Genomic DNA, 21,856 nt, shown 5'->3' with positions numbered 1-21,856 from the left:
TTTTTGGACCACTTAAAACAAATCTACTCCTCTAGATCAAAGTCCACATATTTGGGGATAGTGATCATGAGCCCCTAAAACATAAGACATGAACTCAAGGACCTTCACCCAGTGGGTTACTTCTTGATCCTCATTTAATCTCAGCTAAGCCACTTAGAACTGAGGCTCCTGGGATTCAGCCCTAGACCATTAGTTTCTAAAAGAGTGGGTTTTGAGAACTGGATTTCTCCTCTCTACTTTATACCTGGATTCTATCAACTTTTTATACCTGGATGATATTTAAAACCAAAAACACTTACTTCCTTAGATGTGAGCGTCCTGCGAGTTTCATTTGGATGTTCCTCCTCTTCTCGCTGTGCCTTTCTCTTCTTTCCCTTCTTGGTAGGTACTGGAAATAACGCACAAACACACACAGAAAGAAATGCGAATTTTCAGTTCATATTTTTGGCCATGGAACCACCCGTGGATTATAAAGTTAATAATGGTACCCTATTTTTAAGAGGAAGTTTCCTTGAATTGCCAATTTAATTCCAAGAAAAATTTGTAGAATTAAAAGGTAATCCAATTTGTAAGATAAATAGTATGTGGAACCAGAGTAATCTGCCAGATATGATAAATACCTGTGTGGATAATGAGAGTACAGAAGATATTTTGGAGACTGAGCTTAAGTTTTCCAAAGTTCTAAAGACACAAATCACACCAAAATTATTTGAATAATTTAACTTTACCTTTATCTTCTTCTATATCTTCTTGTTCTTCAGCTTTTGCAAAGACTTTTTCACTTAGCCCCTTAGATATTCTACAACAAAACAAGCAAAGGAATAAAGCAGCCCAGCGTTTCCCTCCACTGCCCAAATCACACAGTGATGTGGAGACAGGAAGAAATCTCACTGATAAAGAGACTTCACTTCTCTTTCCATGATTATAACTTTGATAGAAGTCAACATCCAAGAGTTTTTACAGGTCCCTGGGCATTCTGAAAGAATGAACAACTAAGCTTCTCCTACTTCTGATGGCTGAAATTTTCAGTATTTATTCTTCTAAAAGACAGCAGTAACTACCTTGTAAATACTGCACCAATACTCAAGGCAAATTTTTTGGAAAGTGGGGAAAAAACTACAATTTGTGAAAATATGAAACTACTTACCTGACTGCTGAAAACTTTTTAGCTTTGGCTTTGCTTAAAAACTTCTGGTACTTAGCAATCTTTTCATCCAGGGCTTTAATAACGGCTTTGGTGTCGTTTTCCACATGTTCTTCCTGGGACTCCTGGCAAGACTCTTCCTCATCACCTCCTTGCGGCTTTTGTTCTTCTTCCTCTTCCTCCTCTGCAGAAAGGTTCTCAAGCTCCTCATCAATATCTGACATCTCCACAGGAATCAAGTCATCCCCAGAAAACTGAGGCACAACATTGATTTTGCCAAAGTTCTGTCGGACACGTGCAAGAATCTGTTGCATTTCTAAGTTGGTGTCACAGTGGTTCTCTCCTTTTTGCTTTTCAGTGACAGACACTGACTCTTCACCTACAGTTTCGGTGTTTTCCTCTCCTAGGTTGTTCTGGACTGTTTCTGTGGCAACTTCCAGAGATGAGGAGGATGGAAGCTATTGAGGCCAAAAAGGAAGGCAGGGAGAGAAATCCAATTAAAAATAAACAAAACAAACTGAATTTTTCAATGCTTATCTTGCTTTCAATGAGATATTCCTCTTCTTAGGAGTAAGGTCTAAGGGAAGTACTGAAAACACCTAAATTTGAGTCATATTGTTAAACTGTTCTAATCCAACATGCATTCAACCCAGAAAACCACTATTAAAGAAATAAAAGAATATAGTTGCTGTTCCAAAGGATGAGGCAACTCTAGAGTGTTTAAGACCAACCATTTACTGCAGACAGGAAAGATTCCCTATAACTTTAGTGACTGCTGTATGGAATAGGAAGAAAGTACAATTTGGTTGTTAAGTACACGTAAAATGAGCAAACGCAACTACATAAAAATGAAAGCAAAGATGAATGCTAAGGCACAAAACAGCACTAGCATTGCAGGGAGCATTTGAGAAGGCACCTTGAAGGAAGGGAATAATGTTAGTGGAGGGGAACTTCATGAGTGAAGAGAGTTCAGAATTAGCACTCTGAGTTTGGGTACACTGAAAAGACTGAACTGTTTTAGATAATGGTGCACAGATAAGTAAACGTCAAGCTTTATATGGGTGCTTCACAATATATTTCATTCTTGCAACTAAGAGTCACGAACTGGGAAGTGGATGTGGCTCAACTGATAGAGCATCCGCCTACCATATGGAGGCCCAAGGTTCGATACCCAGGCCTCCTGGCCCGTGTGGTGAGCTGGCCCTCGCACAGTGCTGCCACGCACAAGGAGTACCATGCCACGCAGGGGTGCCCCCTGTGCAAGGAGTGTGCCCCACAAGCAGAGCCACCCCGCAAGAAAAGTGCAGCCCACCCAGGAGTAGCAAAGCACACACGGAGAGCTGACGCAGCAAGATGACTCAACAAAAAGAGACATAGATTCCCAGTGCCACCTGACAAGAATGCAAGTGGACACAGAAGAACACACAGTGAATGGATAGAGAGAGTGGACAGCCGGGGGAGGGGGAAGGGGAGGGAATAAATCTTTAAAAAAAAAAAAAAGAGTCACAGAACTTAAATGATTTCCCAAAGTCAAGAATGGTTATTTGTAAGTGCTGAATAAATCAGAATCCTTATAATCCAGGAAACAACATAAAATTTGCATAAGCATTTATTTATTTTTCTAGTAAGGCAATCTTTAGCTTTCAGTTTCTCAAAGGGGTTTCTGCCCTTCCTGCCAAGAAAAGAAAAAGAAAGGAATCACAGTTCTTAAGAATTACCCAACTATTAGTTAATGAATTATCTAATGAAATAAGCATTAAAGATAATTCCATCACCCAGAGAGTTTTCATACAGGGGTATGAGAGAACAGGGACACAGACTCCCAGAACAATCCTTTAAAAGCATGTCAGATCCAGCTGCTGGCTAAGCCAGCACCCTCCAATAGCTTCCCATCATACCATTCTCTCCCTTGCCCATTCCATTCCAGCCCCAGGGCCTCCTTTCAGTACTCTGAACATACCAGGCATGCCAGGCGTCAGGTGCTTTTGCCTTTGCCTGATCTTCTCCTAAGACATTTGCATGGCCCCTGCCTTACAACCTTAAGGTATATGCCAAAATGTCAGAGGTCTTCCCTGACCACCCTCCATACAAAAGCACTGCTCTGCCTCCCTCAAAAACCTTACCCTAGGTTAGTTTTCCTCACACCACTCCATACTTCCTGACATTACCTATTTATCTATTTACTGTCTCTCTCACTAGCATACAAGTTCAGGAGGACGGGGGCTTGGCTGATTTGCTCACTGCCTTCCTCTACCATCTAGAAAAGTAGTGGCACATAATGGATGCTCACTACATTTTTGTTGTTTTGAGTGGATCAATGAATGAATAAGTTAACATATAAAGGAAGACAGGAGAAGTAATGTTTTGTTTGGTAGTTTGGTGGAGTTTTTTTGAGGGGGAGGGGAGAGTTGACTAATTACAGTTGTGGGTATGTTGATTTTGAAATGCTGGAGCAAATATTCAACTGGAAATATCTAGCTGATTAGTGAAGCTCCGAGAATGGAGACCAGAGCAAGAGGAAACCAGAGCTTTGTGGACACAAAAGCTATTAGCACAGAAGTGAAACTTGGAAGGCACTTCTTCAAGGGACTTGGTTTAGCTCTGAAAAAGACACTGGGGTAACAGTAAAGCAAAGTGCTAAAGGTGGAACCTTGTAGAAGTCCACCACCAGGGTAAAGGAAATGGAACAGGAGGGACGCTTCTCAACCCAGCCCAGAAGCCCCATATCTCAGACTTCTTTCCCCCCCAAATCAGCAGCACCATTCTTTTTTCTCACTCAATTACAAACTTCTTGAGGGTATTCACCCCTACTGTTCCCGTGCTGACACATGGTTGGTTCTACTAAATGTCTGTTAACAAAACAATCTTGGGAATGACTGCTTCTCAAGGAAAAGAAAAGATACAGGTACCAAAAGAACATCCACATTTAATAAGGTCTCTTTTTCCAAAGCCCCAAAGACTGGTTTCTAAGCTCAGTCTTCTATCATCCATCTCATCTCTTTATCAATCTCTGAATGTCACTCCCCCTAAAAAAGATCAGGGCAAGGGCACTCTGGAATGAGACACAATGTACTTAAAATACCTACTATAAAGGAAAAATGTATTCCATAAAGGAAGGCAGTCAAAAGATGGGAAACGGACTTTGGCCCAGTGATTAGGGCGTCCGTCTACCATATGGGAGGTCCGCGGTTCAAACCCCGGGCCTCCTTGACCTGTGTGGAGCTGGCCATGCGCAGCGCTGATGCACGCAAGGAGTGCCGTGCCACGCAAGGGTGTCCCCCGCGGGGGAGCCCCACGCGCAAGGAGTGCGCCCATGAGGAAAGCCACCCAGCGTGAAAAGAAAGAGCAGCCTGCCCAGGAATGGCGCTGCCCACACTTCCCATGCCGCTGACGACAACAGAAGCAGACAAAGAAACAAGACGCAGCAAATAGACACCAAGAACAGACAACCAGGGGAGGGGGGGAAATTAAATAAATAAATAAATCTTTAAAAAAAAAAAAAAAGATACCACATGTAGGTCAGGAAGCATCCTCTCCTTGAGGGGGGACCACTTGTTCTTACCTGGGGCGCTGCAGCAGGCTCTGCATTGGGTGGCTTGACGAAGAAAGGAATCCGGCCCCTCTGCCAGTCATTGAGGACCATCTTACCCACAGTCTGCAAGTCTGGCTCTCCACCCTGTAATGTCACAAAAGGCTTCTACTCAGAGTCAAAGAACAAAATCACCACCCAGTTTGGAGGCATTTCAGTGGTCCCAGTTGTCCATCACCAACTTGACAAGTGTCATGATGCACACACAATGCACATAAAAAAGTCCATAACACACACATGCTGCTTGAGGAAGCTGGTCATAACAACATGAAAGCACCTGTTTAAAGGCTCACAAATCCTGGCTCACCTTTAATAACTTCCCAGTCCGGAAAGCTAGCTTCTCAAGAAAATCCTCAGCATTCTCCCAAGAATCAATCTTGTATGTCTTACTGACATACTCCGGCTTTGCCCGTTCAAGTACCGCACCAATGTGGTCTTCAGGAGTCTTAATTTTTTCAACTTGAACCTACATATTAATAGGAAATCTTTTTGTCTACAAACTTTATTATGAAAGCAGTGACATTCCCAAAGTTCTTTGTAACCATATTTAAAAATAGATTTCAACACCACAAGCCAGTGGAGTCTGGCAGGAGCCTGTCTCTGAGATGGCTAGGCACGACCGGTGGAAGGAAGCGCCACTGAGCGTCAACCACAGCCATGGGAGCCCGGAACTCAAGTTTTATTTCCAGCTCACCACGAACTGCGTGGCTTCCCAAGTCATTTAAACTTGTAATGCTTCATGTTACTCACTAGGAGAAATCGTTAAAAGCCTGCCAATGCTGGGACAGAAAAAGAAAGGAAGAGTTTAAGGAAGGGAGGAATGTGCACAGGATGTATAGCCAGAAGCACTGGTTCAGGTTAAGTGGAACCATTTAACATTTTCAGTCATATTCAGAAACTAGTGAGGAAATGACTAGGTTCCAAAATGACTCAACCCATAAACCCACGAAGATGAATTATCACTAAACATAAACAGGCCCTGCTTCCCTCTGGATCCTGTGTGTAAACTAAAAACTCTTTTGTGAGATGACATTGACCAGATATGCCCATGGTTCCACTAACTCCTCAAAGAGGCCTAAGTGGAATGGAGAGGAGCCCTGTTCAGCATCACGTCCTAAAGCGCGGTCAGACAGGCTGACCCTAAACCGCTTTCTGAATGAGTCAAGAGCAAAGGTATCCAGGGTTCCCCATGGAGCAACGCGCCACCCGCCCCCGACCAGAGCCTAGCAGGCCCCCAAAACTCACAACTCCTTTCAGCACAATGTCTGTCTCCGAGTCCTCTGAGGGGTAAACCACACCTGGACAATCAATGAGGAATATCCGACGCATCAGTGTAATATACTGCCAGACCTAAAGACAGAAAAGAGTCAGATTTCCCTTTGTCAAATACAAAGAATCTAATTTCACAAACACCTGATACTCATGCATGAAGTTAGAAAGTAATTCTAACCTGCTGAGTACCTGAGCTACTCTCTCTTTTCTATTTGCCACACATGAGACATTTCCACTAAGTATAAACTACAGTTTCCGTCAGCTGAGAGTCTAAAAATAATGCAGAGACAAGACTTCCAACTAGCACTGTGCAGTAATACACAGTCGTAAACCTTTCCCTGATTTTAAAAACTACTCTTGGAAGCTTAATACTCAATTTGGCCTCTCTCCCTTTAAGGAGAACCACACTGTTCCCCAAACACTTTGTGTTCCAGGTATGAACCCCCGAACTAACAGAATCTTTCCTCAGGTTAAGTTTTCCTTTCCTAACCCAGGATTCAAATATTCTTGGGTTAGTTTTTATTTAGCAACATAAAAGGTTGGCTGGACAACAATTTAAAACAGACTTTGAACAGCAATTACCAAATCATGCCAAGTTCACACACTGGCATACCAAGTATTCTTTTTCTTTTTTTTTTTTAAAGATTTATTTATTTATTTAATTTCCCCCCCTCCCCTGTTTGTCTGTTCTTGGTGTCTATTTGCTGCGTCTTGTTTCTTTGTCTGCTTCTGTTGTCGTCAGCGGCACGGGAAGTGTGGGCAGCGCCATTCCTGGGCAGGCTGCACTTTCTTTTCACGCTGGGCGGCTTTCCTCACGGGCGCACTCCTTGCGCGTGGGGCTCCCCCACGCGGGGGACACCCTTGCGTGGCACGGCACTCCTTGCGCGCATCAGCACTGCGCATGGCCAGCTCCACACAGGTCAAGGAGGCCCGGGGTTTGAACCGCGGACCTCCCATATGGTAGACGGACGCCCTAACCACTGGGCCAAAGTCCGTTTCCCCCAAGTATTCTTAATCTTATCAAAGTGGGTAGAATAGTTGTGGTGCATTCCAAACTACTATCTAGAGAGCTCAACTCCCATTGGTGGTCTTCAATCAAGAGAAACAGTTGGAAGTTTCTGTCTTAAACAATCACCATCCACAGAAATAAAATATGTAGAAGTAAATCAGAGTCCCCCAAGCCAGACGTACCTTCGTTTCACCTGCAATAGGGGCCACGTTGCAAACTTTCTTGGAACGCAATGTGTTTATCACAGAGCTCTTGCCAACATTTGGATAGCCAATGAACCCAACACTGATCTGTTTCTTGTCAGTGTGCAACTGTTGAAAAAAGGAATATATAGGGCATACATGCAGTTTTGAATATCCCCACAGACAGACTGTGTTCACTTTCCAAGTAAAGAATACAGTGCAAACCTGATGTATGCTGGGCGAAAAACAAAAGAACAGCTTCTTAGTCATCAATTTAGAAGAACACCATCTAATAAAATGTCTTTAGGGGAGATAACCTTAAAAAATCCAAGACCCATTTCAAAAGACACCCCTTTCTTCATACATTTTGGAAAAAAAAGAGTCATACTGAAAGTTACACCACTGGCAGAAAGCCTCAAGGAAGCAGAGATCATCTTCTTCTCAAGGAGTCCACAAACAGATGGGGACTTCTGTTTAAAGACAGAAAGAACGTACCTGCTTAACTCACTCCTCCAAATTCCACCCGAATAACAGCAATGAGAATTAACACATATAAAACCATGTTAGGGGAAGCAGATGTGGCTCAAGCGACTGAACTCCTGCCTACCACATGGGAGGTCCCAGGTTCAATTCCCAATACCTCCTAGAAAAGACTAACAAGACAGTGAGCTGGCACAACAGGCCGGTACAGTAAGCTGACGCAGTAAGATGACACAACAAGGAGACACAAAGAGAGACACAAACAAAGAAGGAAGCAGAGGTGGCTCAAGCAACTGAGTGCCACTATCCCACATGGGAGGTCCCAGGTTCTGTTTCTGGTGCCTCCTAAAGAGATGAAGAGCAGACACAGAAAGCACACACAAATGGACACATAGAGCAGACAGTGAGTGCAAACAACGAGGAGGGGGAATAAAATGAATCTTAAAAAAAAACAAAAAACAAAAAAAACAGGTCAAAGAACAAGCTGGAGATGAGATAATAAAAACTAACATGTAATGCTAAAAATTAGAAGCTAAAAAGATGTATTTGACTTGGTCCACTACTAAAGATGAAAGCGCAGTGGCTTCAAAGCCAAAAATCAAACAAAATAATGCCAATGAATGCACAAAACTTCAGGAATTGGAAGTCCCAGATACTTGTGGGGGAAGGGTGGAATACAAGGGGACTGGGAGAGTCTGCAGAAACAGCCACACACTTCTATACCTTCCTCCCACAGAAAACCAGAACCTTAGGTCCCTCTTCCTTCTCTTTCACAGCTTAATCCTTCCTTTTCATGAAAGTATCTTCCCAAAGCTTCCTGAGAAAGGCACTTGCTAGATAACTTTTGTTTCCAAATCTTGCATGTTTCTAAAGGGAGCCTAGACTGAAAGATAACAGTAGCTGATGGCATGAGTTCCAAGAAAGATTAACTGAAAGTCTAAATATTAAACAGTGAGGCTCCAGCCCCCTACTCACGCTTCTGGAACCCTGGTAGCCAGGCTTATTTGCCCCCAAAGCTGGATATCGGAAGATTCCTTTCTGGGGAAATTCATGGGTCCAAGAGGGAAAAAACAAAACAAAACCAAAAGTATAGACACTGACACCTACGGTATCTTCCAACCATGTTCCCACAGTGAAGTCTATAGTCAACAAGCAAATCCTCAGGCATAAAACTTCTATCAGCTTTGTTTTTCAGTGCCTCACTTTTAAATATGAATGGAGAGGAGAGCACCTGCTTCCCACATGGGAGATCCTGGGTTTAGTTCCCAGTGCCTCCTTAGAAACAAAAAAAACCATGCAAAACAAACAAAAAAACCAACTCAGAAGCCAATGTGGCTCAGTGGTTGAGCACCAGTTTCTGACATATGAGGACCCGATTTCATTCTCTAGCCCCAGAACCTAAAAAAAAAAAAAAAGAAAGAAATGGATAACCAGGCATTGTAAACTGTGACTCCAACATAAAAGATGGAGAAAAAAAAGTTTGCAGGAAACAATCATTGTAGGAAGAGAAAAAAATTTCAAAACTTAATATCATTAACCTTCTCCCAGAGACAAAGAAGACACTGCATTCCTGAAATAAGAACAGCTGCAAAGGGGGACAGGACAATTCAGAGTTAAAGACACAGCTCTCAATAATTAAAGATAAAAATGATAGGCAAGGAGAGTAGGTGTAGCTCAGTGGTTGAGCGCCTGCTTCGCATATACAAGGTTCCAAATTCAATCCATGGTACTTCCAAAAAAAAAGTGATGGGCAAAATAAAATTTGCAATAGAAGGGCTGGAAAATCTAGGCAAGGAAATCGCTTAGAAAGTAAAGCAAAATGCCACACACATACAAAAATAAAGATAAGAAAACTGAAGGATTAAACCAGGAAGTAAAGTCAAACTCCTGAGAGAGAATGAAGTTGATGGAGGGGAAGAGGAAATTTCAAAGTAATAACATAAGAAAGTCCCATTGTATGCCTAGCTCAATGAAGTAAAAGACCCAGTCCAAGGCATATCACTGAGATTTCAGAACAGGGATTAAAAAAAGATAACAGCCACAAAGGGTCAGGTTTCAGACTGTAGGCTCCGATTTCTCAACCACAACACCAGAAACCAGAAGACAATGTAGTACTTTCAACATTGTGAGGAAAAATGATTTCCTGCCTGAAGTTCTACACTCAGCCAAACCACCAATCAAATGTGAGGGTAGAAAGAAGAAATTTTCAGAATTTAAGGTCTCAAAAATATTCCTTCCAAACACCCCTTCTCAGGAAGCTTTTGGAAAATATATTCCATCAATAGGAAGGAAAAAAACAAGAAAAACAAAGAAAAGGAATCCAATGAGCCATGGCTCCAATATAGGAAAAGAACCATGGGAAATTCCCAGAATGATGGCTTTAGGCCACCCCAGAAAGTGGACTAAGGCAGCAGGCCTGGAGGGGAGGACCCAAGGCTGGTCCTTCAGGTGCTAGGAAGATGGCCAAGGGAAGCAATGCTGTTCGTGAAGTAGGGAAAGGTCGAGCTAGAAAACATTTCAGAATGCTTTATAATCTGAGGCTCTACAAGCCTTTGCATCTCTAAAACACACATTTCTCAATACAAAGAAAATATGGAAAATGAGGATGGTAACTTTCTGACACACAGATGGCCAAGATCAATTTTTATACACACCACAGCCACACAACTCCAGGAGAAACAGAACAGGTCTCATACCTTTCCAAACTGCCGTAAAAGCTGAATAAATGCTCCTTTGCCAAAGGGGTTAGTAATACTTGCATGGAAAGCAAGTGTTGGATAATCCTGGGAGAGGACAGCAACCCAACGTTTCTAAAGGGAAAAAAAGATGATGTTGGTAAACTGCTATAACTTGTTTATTTACAATACATGGAAGAATGAGAGCTTGAATTACAGGATATTTTTTCAAATAAACAATTGTCCAAGGAAAATGTTAGCTATAATTCTTTGAAATGTTTTTTTAAGTATGACAGTTAATACTTTATCTTTTGCTTCATAAAAGCAAAACAATATTTTAAAAATGCCTTCATTGCTAGGTAAATGCAATTATTTTAACACAACATAAAACAGACCAGTGGCTGTGACAGCTGTCTCTTTATGGGATTAGAAAGTGCCTCTCCCTATCATCAACAAAACACACTTTAGTTTTGTTTTCATTGAGAACACTCCAATAACTGAAACCAATTTCAAGAGTGCAACACTTTAATGTCCCAAATCCCAGAAACCATGAATCTGACTTATTAACTGATAATTCAAAGTCAACATGGGTTGATTGGCTTCCACAGTCAGGATTTGGATTAGCAGCTTTACTTACTGTTGCCCAGGCTGGAACAAGGTCACATTTGTTAAGAACAAAAATGAGATGCTTCCAGGGTTTTTCCTTTTTCAAGTAAGTCTCGATGTGAGGGGAACGGGTACCTATTGGATCTCTAGCATCAAGAACTTGAACTACAACATCTGATGAATCTATCACCTGCAAATTCAGAGAGGCAAAATGGTTTGCTATAGAACAAATATAAAATGAAAAAGGGATGATATTTAAGGGAGCCTGGGAAAAAGAAAATATTTAGAGACAATTTCAAAACAGTCTTGAGGAAAGTAAGCTGTGGCCAATCTCAATGCCCAGTGATCAGAATTTAAACGTCTTTTCATCCTGTGGGTATGTGAACCGTGTTGACTTTCAAAGAGGAAAACTAGCTCATTTACATGAAAACTATTCTACTCCATGAATACTATGCTCTGAATCATTTAGTTCTTTAACTTCTAAAAGTTTCTCCTGTGTAAGTCTGTGTACTATAAGAAAACATAGTTTACTTTTATGGTACTAGTTTTCTTTATTATGTTACTGTTTAGTTATGTCTGTGCTTGAAGGTCTTAGTTTCCAAAAATATTACATGTATACCTTGTTCTTTTTATTGCACTTTACAGATATTGTGCTTTTTTACAAATTGAAGGTTTGTTACAGCCCTGTGTTGAACAAATCTATTGCCTCCAATTTTCCAACAGCATATGCTTACTGTGTGTCTCAGTGTCACATTTTATTTAAGGTAAGTACATTGCTTTTTTAGCCATAATACTGTTGCATACTTAATAGACTACAGTATAGTGTAAACATAGCTTTTCTATGTACCAGGAAACCAGAAAATGTGTGTGACTTGTTCTATTGTGGTAGTCACGAACCAAACCTGCAATATCTCCAAGGTATGCCTGTATTAGCGTGTGGACATAAAATTCAGCCATGTGAAGAGCACTGGTTCAGGTCTCAGCATATACAAAGCCTTTTCCACTAACAAACTGGGTGAGTGTGGGTAAGGTATCAACCTTATTAACCATTTTTTCCTTTAACATTATAGAATTAAGAAGGCTGGATGAAATAACAGTTCTCATATGGTTCTAACTACATATGATACATCTAAACAGGTACATCATTTTAACAGGTAATCTGACAGAGCTTCAAAAAGTCAAAATCAGTTTTCTCATATAAGGACATGAAAGGAACCACTCAATGAGCAAGAATTTAAGAGCCTCACCTTGTAGAGCTCACCCCATATTCTTTTAGACTGCCCCTTTTTATATATCTCCTCTTGGGCTTCATTTCTAAATAAGAAAGCACCCAAAATGAGCAACTGAAACACTATAAAGATGAAAAGAAAAAAAAGAAAAACAAACAAACAACAACAACAACAAAAGATGAAAAGGATGCTTTAGGGAAAAGTCAACCAGGTACCTCGGTAAAGAGTATCAAAACCAGTCAGTGTTAGATTGAAAACAAACTGAATTTAAGTGACTATAATTACACAATACATCACAGAGACTCATGAAATGGAATTGGCAGAATCTGAACCATACCCTATGCTCTACAGCTCCCATGTAAAGAAAGTGAAATTTTTCTGATAAGGCTTATAATCTATTTATTTACTAGCCTCAAAGGCATTTACCCACAGAAAAATGAAATAAAAAAATAGTTTTGTTTTTTCCCCATTAATCTACAGGACCCTTTTAGAAAAGCAAAAAATTCAAATCAGCACAAAGCTGAAAAGCCAACTTAAGAAAGTCCAAATAATCCTAAGAACAAATAAACTTGCGCCTCTTTTTGTCTGGCATGACGTTAGTTCTCAGAAGCCCAAAGCTTGTGATGAGCTGACAACATTGAAGAACACATCTGCAGTCAACAGACAATGTCTCTTCATTAAGAGGGTAAAACCTTTGTATCATTTAAGAATATGTGAATGAGAATAGGGACTCTCCAGCACGCTTAGTGGGAAACTAAATAGGTAAACCCTTTCTGGAGGACAATGTAGGAGCTGCTTATCAAAAAAACATGCTTATTCTTTGATATAATAATTTCCCCATAAGAATTTCTGAGGCATCATTAAGGATGAGATTCAGTCCCTTTAACATTTCACCTTAGTGCTGTTTATCATAGGGAAAAACTATAAACAGAATAAATGTCCAACAATGAACCAGCTACAATAAAATACTATTCAGACATTAACCATTACATTATTATTTCCTGAAGGGGAAATATATTAAGAGTTTAGGAAAATATATAAAAGCGAAAGGCAAGTTAAAATACTGTCTTAAGATATTATATTTTTAAATAAAAAACGAGTGTAAGAAAGATCAGTGATTCTTAACCTTCTTTTGGGTATAGATCCCTACGAGAATATGGTGAAAGCATGGTTCTTTGTCTCCCTCTCCCAAAACAAAACTAAACAACTAAAACCCACCACTTTATGCTGGTAAATATAAATTTTCTATTTTATCTTCAGATACCTCAAAGCCCAAACATGAACCCCTACAGTTCTAGACACCACCCAGTTAAGGAATTATGAATTGTTATTCTTTTTTTCTTGCATTTTCCCATCTAACTATTTTCTGATATGTCTCTGATCAAGCCTATCATAAAAACAAATGGCGAACAAACCACCTTAAATTATTTTCAGCCTGCTCCTATATCATCAATATTTTTAGTTTCAGGAAAGAGACTAACTCTACATTTATGAGTTAAATTGCTGAGCTTCACACTGGTAAAATAAGTTTAAAGAAAATCCATTCCTGTGGACTGGAAACCATGTTAAAGGGACATTTTGATGTGATTACTTCAGTTAAGGTGTGCCCCAGGATGTGTCTTAATCCTAATCCTGTTACTGGCGTCCTTTACAAGCAGAATGAATCTCAGATAGAAAGAAAGCCATGGGAAACAAGCAGCTAAAATTCAACGGAACCTGGAAGAGAACTGAGAGGCCATGTGGTTTATGATGTGACACAGGTGCCAAGGACCAAGAACCACTGGCAACCAGCCCCAGAACGCCAGTTTTGGGGGAAAAGTATGGCCTTGATGACACCTTGATTTGGACTTTCTCTTAGCTATAAAACCATGAGCTAATAAATGCCCATTATTTAAGCTAAAAAAGAAAAGAAAAGGTTTTGTTGTAGAAGAGCAAATAAGGAGATCTGCATGAACTTTAAAACTGTACCTCACACCAGTGTCTTCAGTCACCAAATCACGATCCTTGCCCTGGTCGTAACTCTCAGATGACGTTTCAGCATTTTCTATAAGAGACTGCATATCACTCACAAATAAATTTGGTCGCTTCCTCTGTGACTTAGGGCCAAATGTAGTTTCAAAACTTTCAGTATCAAGAATGTGCACTTTTGAATTCTAAAGAGAAAAGGAGAATTATAGGTAAAACTAAGGAAAGCCCTGGGGAAAAGCAAAAACTTAAAACCTACCAGGGAAAGGCTTTCTGCTTTTATTTTTCCCAAAGCTCAACCCATACCAAAATCTATAAAAACATGGATTCAGCCTGGTTTCAAATCAGAAATGCTTATTTAAATAACATAAGCACTTGTTCTTCTATTATGAAGTTCTGTAAGCCTCCTTGGAAAAATACAAAAGCAATGCAAATAAAGCAAATATGAATAGTTGTGTAAGACCTGCCAAAAACTCTGCTTTATTTCATTTATCATAAACTTCAGTCAAATGTAATTAAGGCTACAATGATGAAAATTAACTTATCTTTTCTGATCACTTCTTTGAGCTTTCAAACAAGTGCATAAAATTCGCCAAATTCACAGATTTTGTCAAGGACAATCATACTCAAATTTGTGTTTTTTTTTTAAACCAACTGTAAATGCCAGCTTTTTCTTGGAAGTTCATTTCTTTCATGGCTAAAAGGAATTGCTTGTTTTGTAAGATGCATTTTAGTTTCAGATAACATTTTTTCCTAATTTAGGTAACATTTTTATTAAACGCACATGGAAAGTCTTCAAATGAAAAACATCTAGCAAAAGTCCAAAATAATGGTTTAGATGTGATAAAAGGAACCTGATACTAACTGGAACTTGATGTGCCTGTAAAGGAGTTATAGGCATAGGAATTTTTGAAGCAGGATAAAAGTCAAAGTTTGAGTTAGGATCTATCACGTAACAGAATGTTAACAGCCGGCAGAGAAGATCCTCAAAAAAAGAATCCTCTGGTCCTGGGTAGCAGTTCGTCTGTAAGCACCAGCTACTAAACACAGGAGGCAAGAGCAACCACCACGGCTGCTGAACTTTAACAGACTCCCTTTCCAACATCTAAAGATCCTTAAGCCAGTAATGTCTTCTCAGCTAGATCTCCAACCCAGCTCTTAAGTTTTGTTTTACTTGCTACCCTTCCATCTAAGGAATGTCCCCAAACAGAAGAATCACATTTCACAATACAATTAGATTCTAATGTCACTGGGTCAAAACAAGTATAATCAAAATTATCCTGGAAAAATCCCTTAAATAACCTATAATGTACACTATACATGGTTTTGTGTCTTTAACCCTATATGTTAATATGTACAATGTAGTAATACACTAATATATAATAATAATGTATATATGGAAATGTTACAGTATTTTTACTATATGGCTATGGAAATACGGAATTATAATACACATATAGCTAACTGTGCAAAAGTTAAAATCATATCTGATTTGACTCCATTGTGCAAAAAGTCTCAGAATTAGATTTTATAACGCGTAATAGCACACTAAAATAAGATTTTTTTCACTGTCAAAGCAGCAAACTTCACTCTGAGTACCTTTCTGTAACAAAATATTAGCTGACCACTGCTTCATGAAACTTATGGGCTACTTAAGCATTGAAATCTACAAGCACTGAACAACTAAAAGGGGCAACAAAGCAGTAAATTCATATAGAACCTCTGTTCTCATAAACAGAATTCAATAGTTTGTCAAAATATTGCTTTAGGGAGAAGAGACAAAGAGAACAAGGGAAATGAGCAACTTGTCTGTGGTTCATGAATTACACTCATGTGTTTCCCTGAGAGAAAACAGTCATTCCACTAATAGGTGCCATTCTTCTAGTTCATCATAAAACAAAAGCATAACTGACAAAACCTGACGCAATAATCAGGCCTTGATTTTTATTTTGTTCTGCAAGTAAACACTTTTCTTTGAACTGTTTAATCCATGTATGTAGTACATGTTTCCTTCTGCTCCTTATAATGGAACTAAAGCTTACGTACTCACTACATTTCCGGGAATTATGATTCAATCCAAGTAAAAACACGCAGGCAAACATTAGGCCATTTCTTTGGTTCCCTGTGAAACTCCATGCAAGCCAGATTCAATCCTTACTGTACCTGAATTTCAATCACAACCAAGCTGAACAGCACCCTTGCCTTCAAATGGAAAGACCAAGGACCTGATGAAAGCTGAAAGCACACAACTCCAAAGGTCTCCTACCAACCCAATCCTAATTGTTCCTATTCTGAGAGTTTGATGGAATCACCATTTAATGAAACAAGTTGGCAAACCCCCTCAAAAATAATAAGAAACAACACTACCACTAGTAGTTAGTATCTATTTAGCTCTTTATCTTGTGACATGCCATGTGCTTACTATGGGCCAAGTGCTTTACAGACATTTAACCCACTATACAATTGGGGAAACTAAAGCTCAGGATGAAACCTAACTAAGGCCATAGGAAAGGGTAGAGCAAGGATTGAATTTCAAGTCTGACCCACAAAACGTCTGCTTTTACCCACTAGGCTACTGCACTGCTCTGACAAAAGGTGAATCATACTAATGGTGAATCCCCTATTAAAGGTGAAAATAGAAGTCTCAGAAAAATTTGTCCCTACTACAGTAAAACCACTTTTCTTTTAAAGAAAAACAAAAGACAAATATATTAGGGGGAGATGTGTGTGGGGTGCCCCCAAGAAATTCCATTGCCAGGGGCACTCGACATCTTACATGAGGCCGGATTCGATCATGGAGAAGGGACATTGGTAACTTGCTTTGCTTCATGACAACTTTGTATGGATCCTTCATAACTGTATCCATTTCCTCTTGAAATTTTTGTAACGATGACTGCTTAATCACACGTGTGTTGCCTGTTTCACAAATAAAGAATGTTGCCATTTAATAAGTAATCCATTCTTAGTTTTGCATTTATGTTCACAAGGACACAGTGAAAGGCAATTTTAAATTACCCTCGTTCATCCAAACACCTGATCCATCCGCCCTACTTCACACTAAAGAGGAGAAAAAAAAAAACTGCCTCTCCTGCATTCATACACCATGAACCAATCTACCAAAACCAAACACACAAAAGGTTTCAAAAGGCTTCCTAGCCCAATTTAACTGGATGAAAGTGAAAAATAAACATCACTGAATGGAAATGAGATTTGACAAATGTCCTATTTCCTGCCAGATCTGGCAGAGATATCTGGAGCCAATCACAGCCGAATGGTTAGTAGGGACAGAGAATTCTGAAGCACAGAAACTTTAAGCAAAGTCTTAATTACTATTTTAGGGTTTTGAGGACCTGAAGGAACTATTAAAGTAACCAAAAATCTAAGCAAGGGAACAAAATCCAGACATATAATACTACCCAGAGAATTCCATATAAATTTGAGATCCTGAAAAAAATATATATTCAGTTAAACAGCTTATCATAAATGCAAAACATTAGGATGATAATGATGGTGGTGGTAATAATGGGAGAAGTTAATGTGTATATTGTACTCACTATTGGCTGGGAATTATTCTAAGCACTTTCCATGTATTAACACATTTAAGTACCATAACAGTCCTGTTAAACAATACTATATTTATCCTCATTTTAGAGGTAAAGAAATTGATGAACAGTCACTTAAAAGGCAGAACTAGGATTCAGCCCCAAGCAGTCTGGATCTAGAGTTAGAGCTCCTAACCACCATGCAAAATGCCTGTCTTTGGAATTTTTTTTGACACTTTTCTGTGTTGCAATGTGCTGGGTGGTATCCTATGAAAAGATGAAGTGCCAGCACACTTAGCAGTGACTAAGGAAAAGGTCAAAAGCCAGAATGAAATGAAGGCTGAGCTTCCAAAGGAACAAGCCCTGATCCCAGTTGAACCTCTGGAGATCCTGTCACTCAGCTCGAACATAGCCCCATTAAGAAAAAGTGTTCCAAAAGAACTTCAAGCTAATGCATCTACTCTGCTAACTAAAGGCAGGAAGATGCCTGCAATGCCACCTCTCAAACGGTAATCTCTCCAAACAACCAAAATTAAGAAATGAAAATGCCAAGGTCTGTTAATGCTAGTCATTAAAGATGGCCTTATCTCAAGACTAACAACGATGAGCTCTCTTCAAAAAGAGATTATTTATGAAATCCACCTACACTACTTTTCTCAGCACTTTTTTCACTATGGATACTAACCCCATTACTTTCTCATATAATCCTTGACAGTTTCAATCATCGAAAACTCCTGCCCTTTAAATACAGGAACATTGTACTTTTTGCCATAAAGCACATGTTTTGTAGAACAAAAACAACAGGGCACAATACTCACCAAACCACTTAATATTCGGCTCCACTCTTGCCACTGTGCCAGAAGCCACTGTTGATTGGTATTGCAGGGGCTTAATCACTTTACCACGACTGTTCCTAAATTGAGGAAATAACAGATTTTGGTTGAAGACAGAAGAAAGGCAACAGCAAAGTTTGGTTTACAGAAAACGCTTTCCATCAAAAGGAACTTTTAAAAAAAATGATCATGAAATACAGATTTCAGTAAACAAAAAAGTACTTCTATATTTGAAACAGATTGCCCAAAAGACATTTAACTTCTTGCAACAGAGCACATAATGATTTCTGCGAGATGAATAACAAATAATGCTGAGTTTAAAAATCTGTTTACTGTTTGTTTGCTTTAAAAAAAGAAAATCACATACTTGAGTTTTTTGGGTAATTATATGATGACTGGTTTAAATGAATTTTAAGTAGAGGATGATTTATGATAGAACTCAAAATTTTAAAACAAACTTGCAAAGTAGGTGACTAAGGCAGATTAAGTTCATTGACGTTTGTGTGTTTAGACACATCTTTTAGAATGGTTGAAGAATCTAATTATCAAACAAATTAAGAGCAGCCAGTAAAATGCCACATTCAGCAAGTCCCTGTTAGAGGCTGCCTCAGCAGAACTCCAGAGTTGCAATGAGTATCCAACTGCCAGAAAGTTGTGATCTAAAGTTTTGCATTAAAAGAATACGTTTTCCGGTTGCTTTTGTAATACAGTCCTATAATCTTTGTTAAAGAAAAACAAATCTGAATCTGACAGTATCTAACCTTGAGATTTAATGTGCCATTGGTGAGGCCAACCCTGTGACGAAGGAAACCTCCCATTATTATGGAGTATTGTGACACCATCACTTTTTCACCACCCACTACCTGTGTCCTTAACCAACAATTAACAGTTTAATAATACCCACATACAACTTTGGGGGTAATGATATTTGAAAATATACCACTCTATGTGGGGACTGTTAGGTTGGAACATCAAAAGGTCTCAGCTAAGGGCATGAAGGAAAGGGGAAAAGCACAGCAGCAGCCAATGCTCACCTGCGCTCCTTCTGCCTGTACATATTCAGGCGGCGGATTGTGGCCCGGTCCCTCATGTTTTGGCCTCCTGCTCCTTGCACTCGATCTAGGAGAGGCAGAAATTTGACAACCAAGAAGACTAACCATGGTCATTGCTTAAAACATACTAACTAGCTCACCCAAACCTGGCAAGCTGCCCCCTCACCACAAAATCTCTACTTTCTCCTTACTTTGCTCCAAAAAATTATTTTTATTTTCATTTATTTTTAAATATTTATTTTTTAAATTTATTTCTCTCCCCCTTTCTCCCCCCTCTGCCTGTTGTCTGCTGTCTGTGTCCATGCACTGTGTATTCTTCTATGTCTGCTTACATTCTTGTCAGCGGCACTGGGAATCTTTGTCTCTTTTGGATGCATCATCTGGGGCGTCAATTCTCCATGGGTGCGGCACCACTCCTGGGCAGGCTACACTTGTTTGGCATGGGGCGGCTCTCCTTACGGGGTGCACTCCTTGCGCGTGGGGCTCCTCTACACAGGGGACACCCCTGCGTGGCACAGCACTCCTTGTGCGCATTAGCACTGCGTATGGGCCAGCTTACCACACAGGTCAGGAGGCCCTGGGTCTGAACCTTGGACCTCCCATGTGCTAGACAGATGCTGTATCCGTTGAGGCACATCCGCTTTCCCAAAAAATTATTTTTAAAGCTACAAGGTACTACAAAAATGACACAATCTTTTATCTTAATGGGATTGTGTTTGGTAATGGCAAAAGCTAGTATTTTGGGGGCACTAATTGTGGCACTATGCTACCCACATTGTAGGCCTTGTCTCATTTACTCTAAACAATAATCCTAAAAAGGTGGATAGATTATCCCCATTCTGCAGACTCAGAAACTGAGGCAGAGTAGTCAGATAACTTACCCAAGATCACAGAGCTACTAAATGGCAGAGCCAGAATTTGAACCCAAGCAGTTGGTCGGTCACCACTTGTGTTCATAATCATGAAGCGACCCACCTGCCTCACTTAAAGATAATGAGGATGTGCTATGTGCAAAGGCACTGTGGAGACTCCAATTTTGGTATGAAGGTATACGTTTTAGTTTAACCAACTGTTAAATAGGTAGCAATTCTTGCCTTACATCTCAGAGAGAGGAGGACTAATAAGCAAGGTCACATTAGCTTGGTATCTCATTCTGAGAGCCCTTCAAAACACTCATCTATTCAGAAAGCAGGCTAACTGACAGGAGAGCCAGGGGCTCTGCTCCTCACTTCCCCTATTTTGGCTCAGTCTCCTCATCTATAAAACAATAATTGCTAAGGGCCTTCCTGGGCCTTACATCCTAAGATTCCAGTCTACACAAACTGAATACTCATCAAGCAAGGAAAACATGTGGAAAAAACTTTAAATCATGTTGAATGGAAAGGACTGTTCCCCAAAGGAGATCTGTTCATCCACTCATCCTCTGGGTGGAACCCTGTCAAAACCAATACACAACCCTCAAAGTATCTTTCCTATATTTGTTCTGTAGAGTTTTCTATGTGTGGATGGATGATTCCAAGAGCCAAATCTACAATCTCCTCATTTAGACGATCAAAGTTAAGGTGACAGACCAGGTGTTGTGTGTAAAAGGCCTGCGGCCTGGCCTACAACACTTTAAAGCAGACTTTACCTAACTTACATCTGGCAAATTCCTCAAGGAGGAAAGCTGGAACCATCTAACACTGATATCTACCGGGCAAAGGGACTTCGACCCCTGACCCAATATAGGAACATAAACAGAGGGCAGGTTTAACAGGGCCGCGTGCAGCTTTTCCCAATCTCTGCATCTCAAGGCCAGGAGGCCTCAAGACCGAAAAGTCCGGGTGCTCATTTTGCCCGTCAAGTGTCTGCGCCTCGGCCTGACAGGCGTGCAAGATGTCAACCCTCCTGTGTTCCTACCCTAAATGTAACTTTCCTTTCTCTTCTCATCCTCAGTAGCCACCCAGCTCGACGCACGCCAAGTAGGACCACTGAGGTGCCCCTCCTCCCCCGCGCTCCCTTTGGAGCCCTCCTCCAGGCTTCCTCCAAGCTCCACCCTCGGCGCGCCCCCCCACCCCGCGCCTGTACCGGGGTTTGTGCTGGCCTTGGAGGGGTTGATGGTGCTCCGTCCTTTGTACTTAGGCTTCACCATCTTGCCGGTGGGACGGAGGGCCGAGCCGGGGCAGAGCGCTGTGTCTGTCTTACGTCGGGTAAACAGAGCAAACGAAGCCGAAAGGACCCGCGTAAACCGCGCAGGACCTCGTGTGCAGAAGCTCGCGTCACTTCCGCTCGCTCCATC

The 21,856-nt window shown here is 40.5% G+C and overlaps 1 protein-coding gene across 1 annotated transcript in view; it reads right to left on the bottom strand.

Annotated features, from left to right (window-relative positions):
- Positions 1–21,856, bottom strand: part of GNL2 (G protein nucleolar 2) — a 22,669-nt gene extending 813 nt beyond the window's left edge. The window contains exons 1-15 of the mRNA XM_023582738.2: positions 21,646–21,856; positions 19,561–19,645; positions 18,512–18,606; positions 16,928–17,067; positions 14,155–14,339; positions 12,205–12,271; positions 10,989–11,147; positions 10,373–10,486; positions 7,197–7,325; positions 5,979–6,083; positions 5,041–5,199; positions 4,707–4,820; positions 1,148–1,602; positions 729–799; positions 300–388 (exon numbers count right to left, since the gene is read on the bottom strand). Of these exons, the coding sequence (XP_023438506.2) occupies positions 300–388; positions 729–799; positions 1,148–1,602; positions 4,707–4,820; positions 5,041–5,199; positions 5,979–6,083; positions 7,197–7,325; positions 10,373–10,486; positions 10,989–11,147; positions 12,205–12,271; positions 14,155–14,339; positions 16,928–17,067; positions 18,512–18,606; positions 19,561–19,645; positions 21,646–21,709 (2,031 nt within the window). The 5' untranslated portion in view covers positions 21,710–21,856. The remainder of the gene's footprint in view (positions 1–299; positions 389–728; positions 800–1,147; positions 1,603–4,706; positions 4,821–5,040; positions 5,200–5,978; positions 6,084–7,196; positions 7,326–10,372; positions 10,487–10,988; positions 11,148–12,204; positions 12,272–14,154; positions 14,340–16,927; positions 17,068–18,511; positions 18,607–19,560; positions 19,646–21,645) is intronic.

The sequence above is a fragment of the Dasypus novemcinctus genome, chromosome 9 (genome assembly GCF_030445035.2).
Source record: "Dasypus novemcinctus isolate mDasNov1 chromosome 9, mDasNov1.1.hap2, whole genome shotgun sequence".
NCBI classification, from domain to species: Eukaryota; Metazoa; Chordata; class Mammalia; order Cingulata; family Dasypodidae; genus Dasypus; species Dasypus novemcinctus.
Note: the sequence above shows the minus strand (reverse complement) of the source record. Positions and strands in the feature narration are given on the sequence as shown.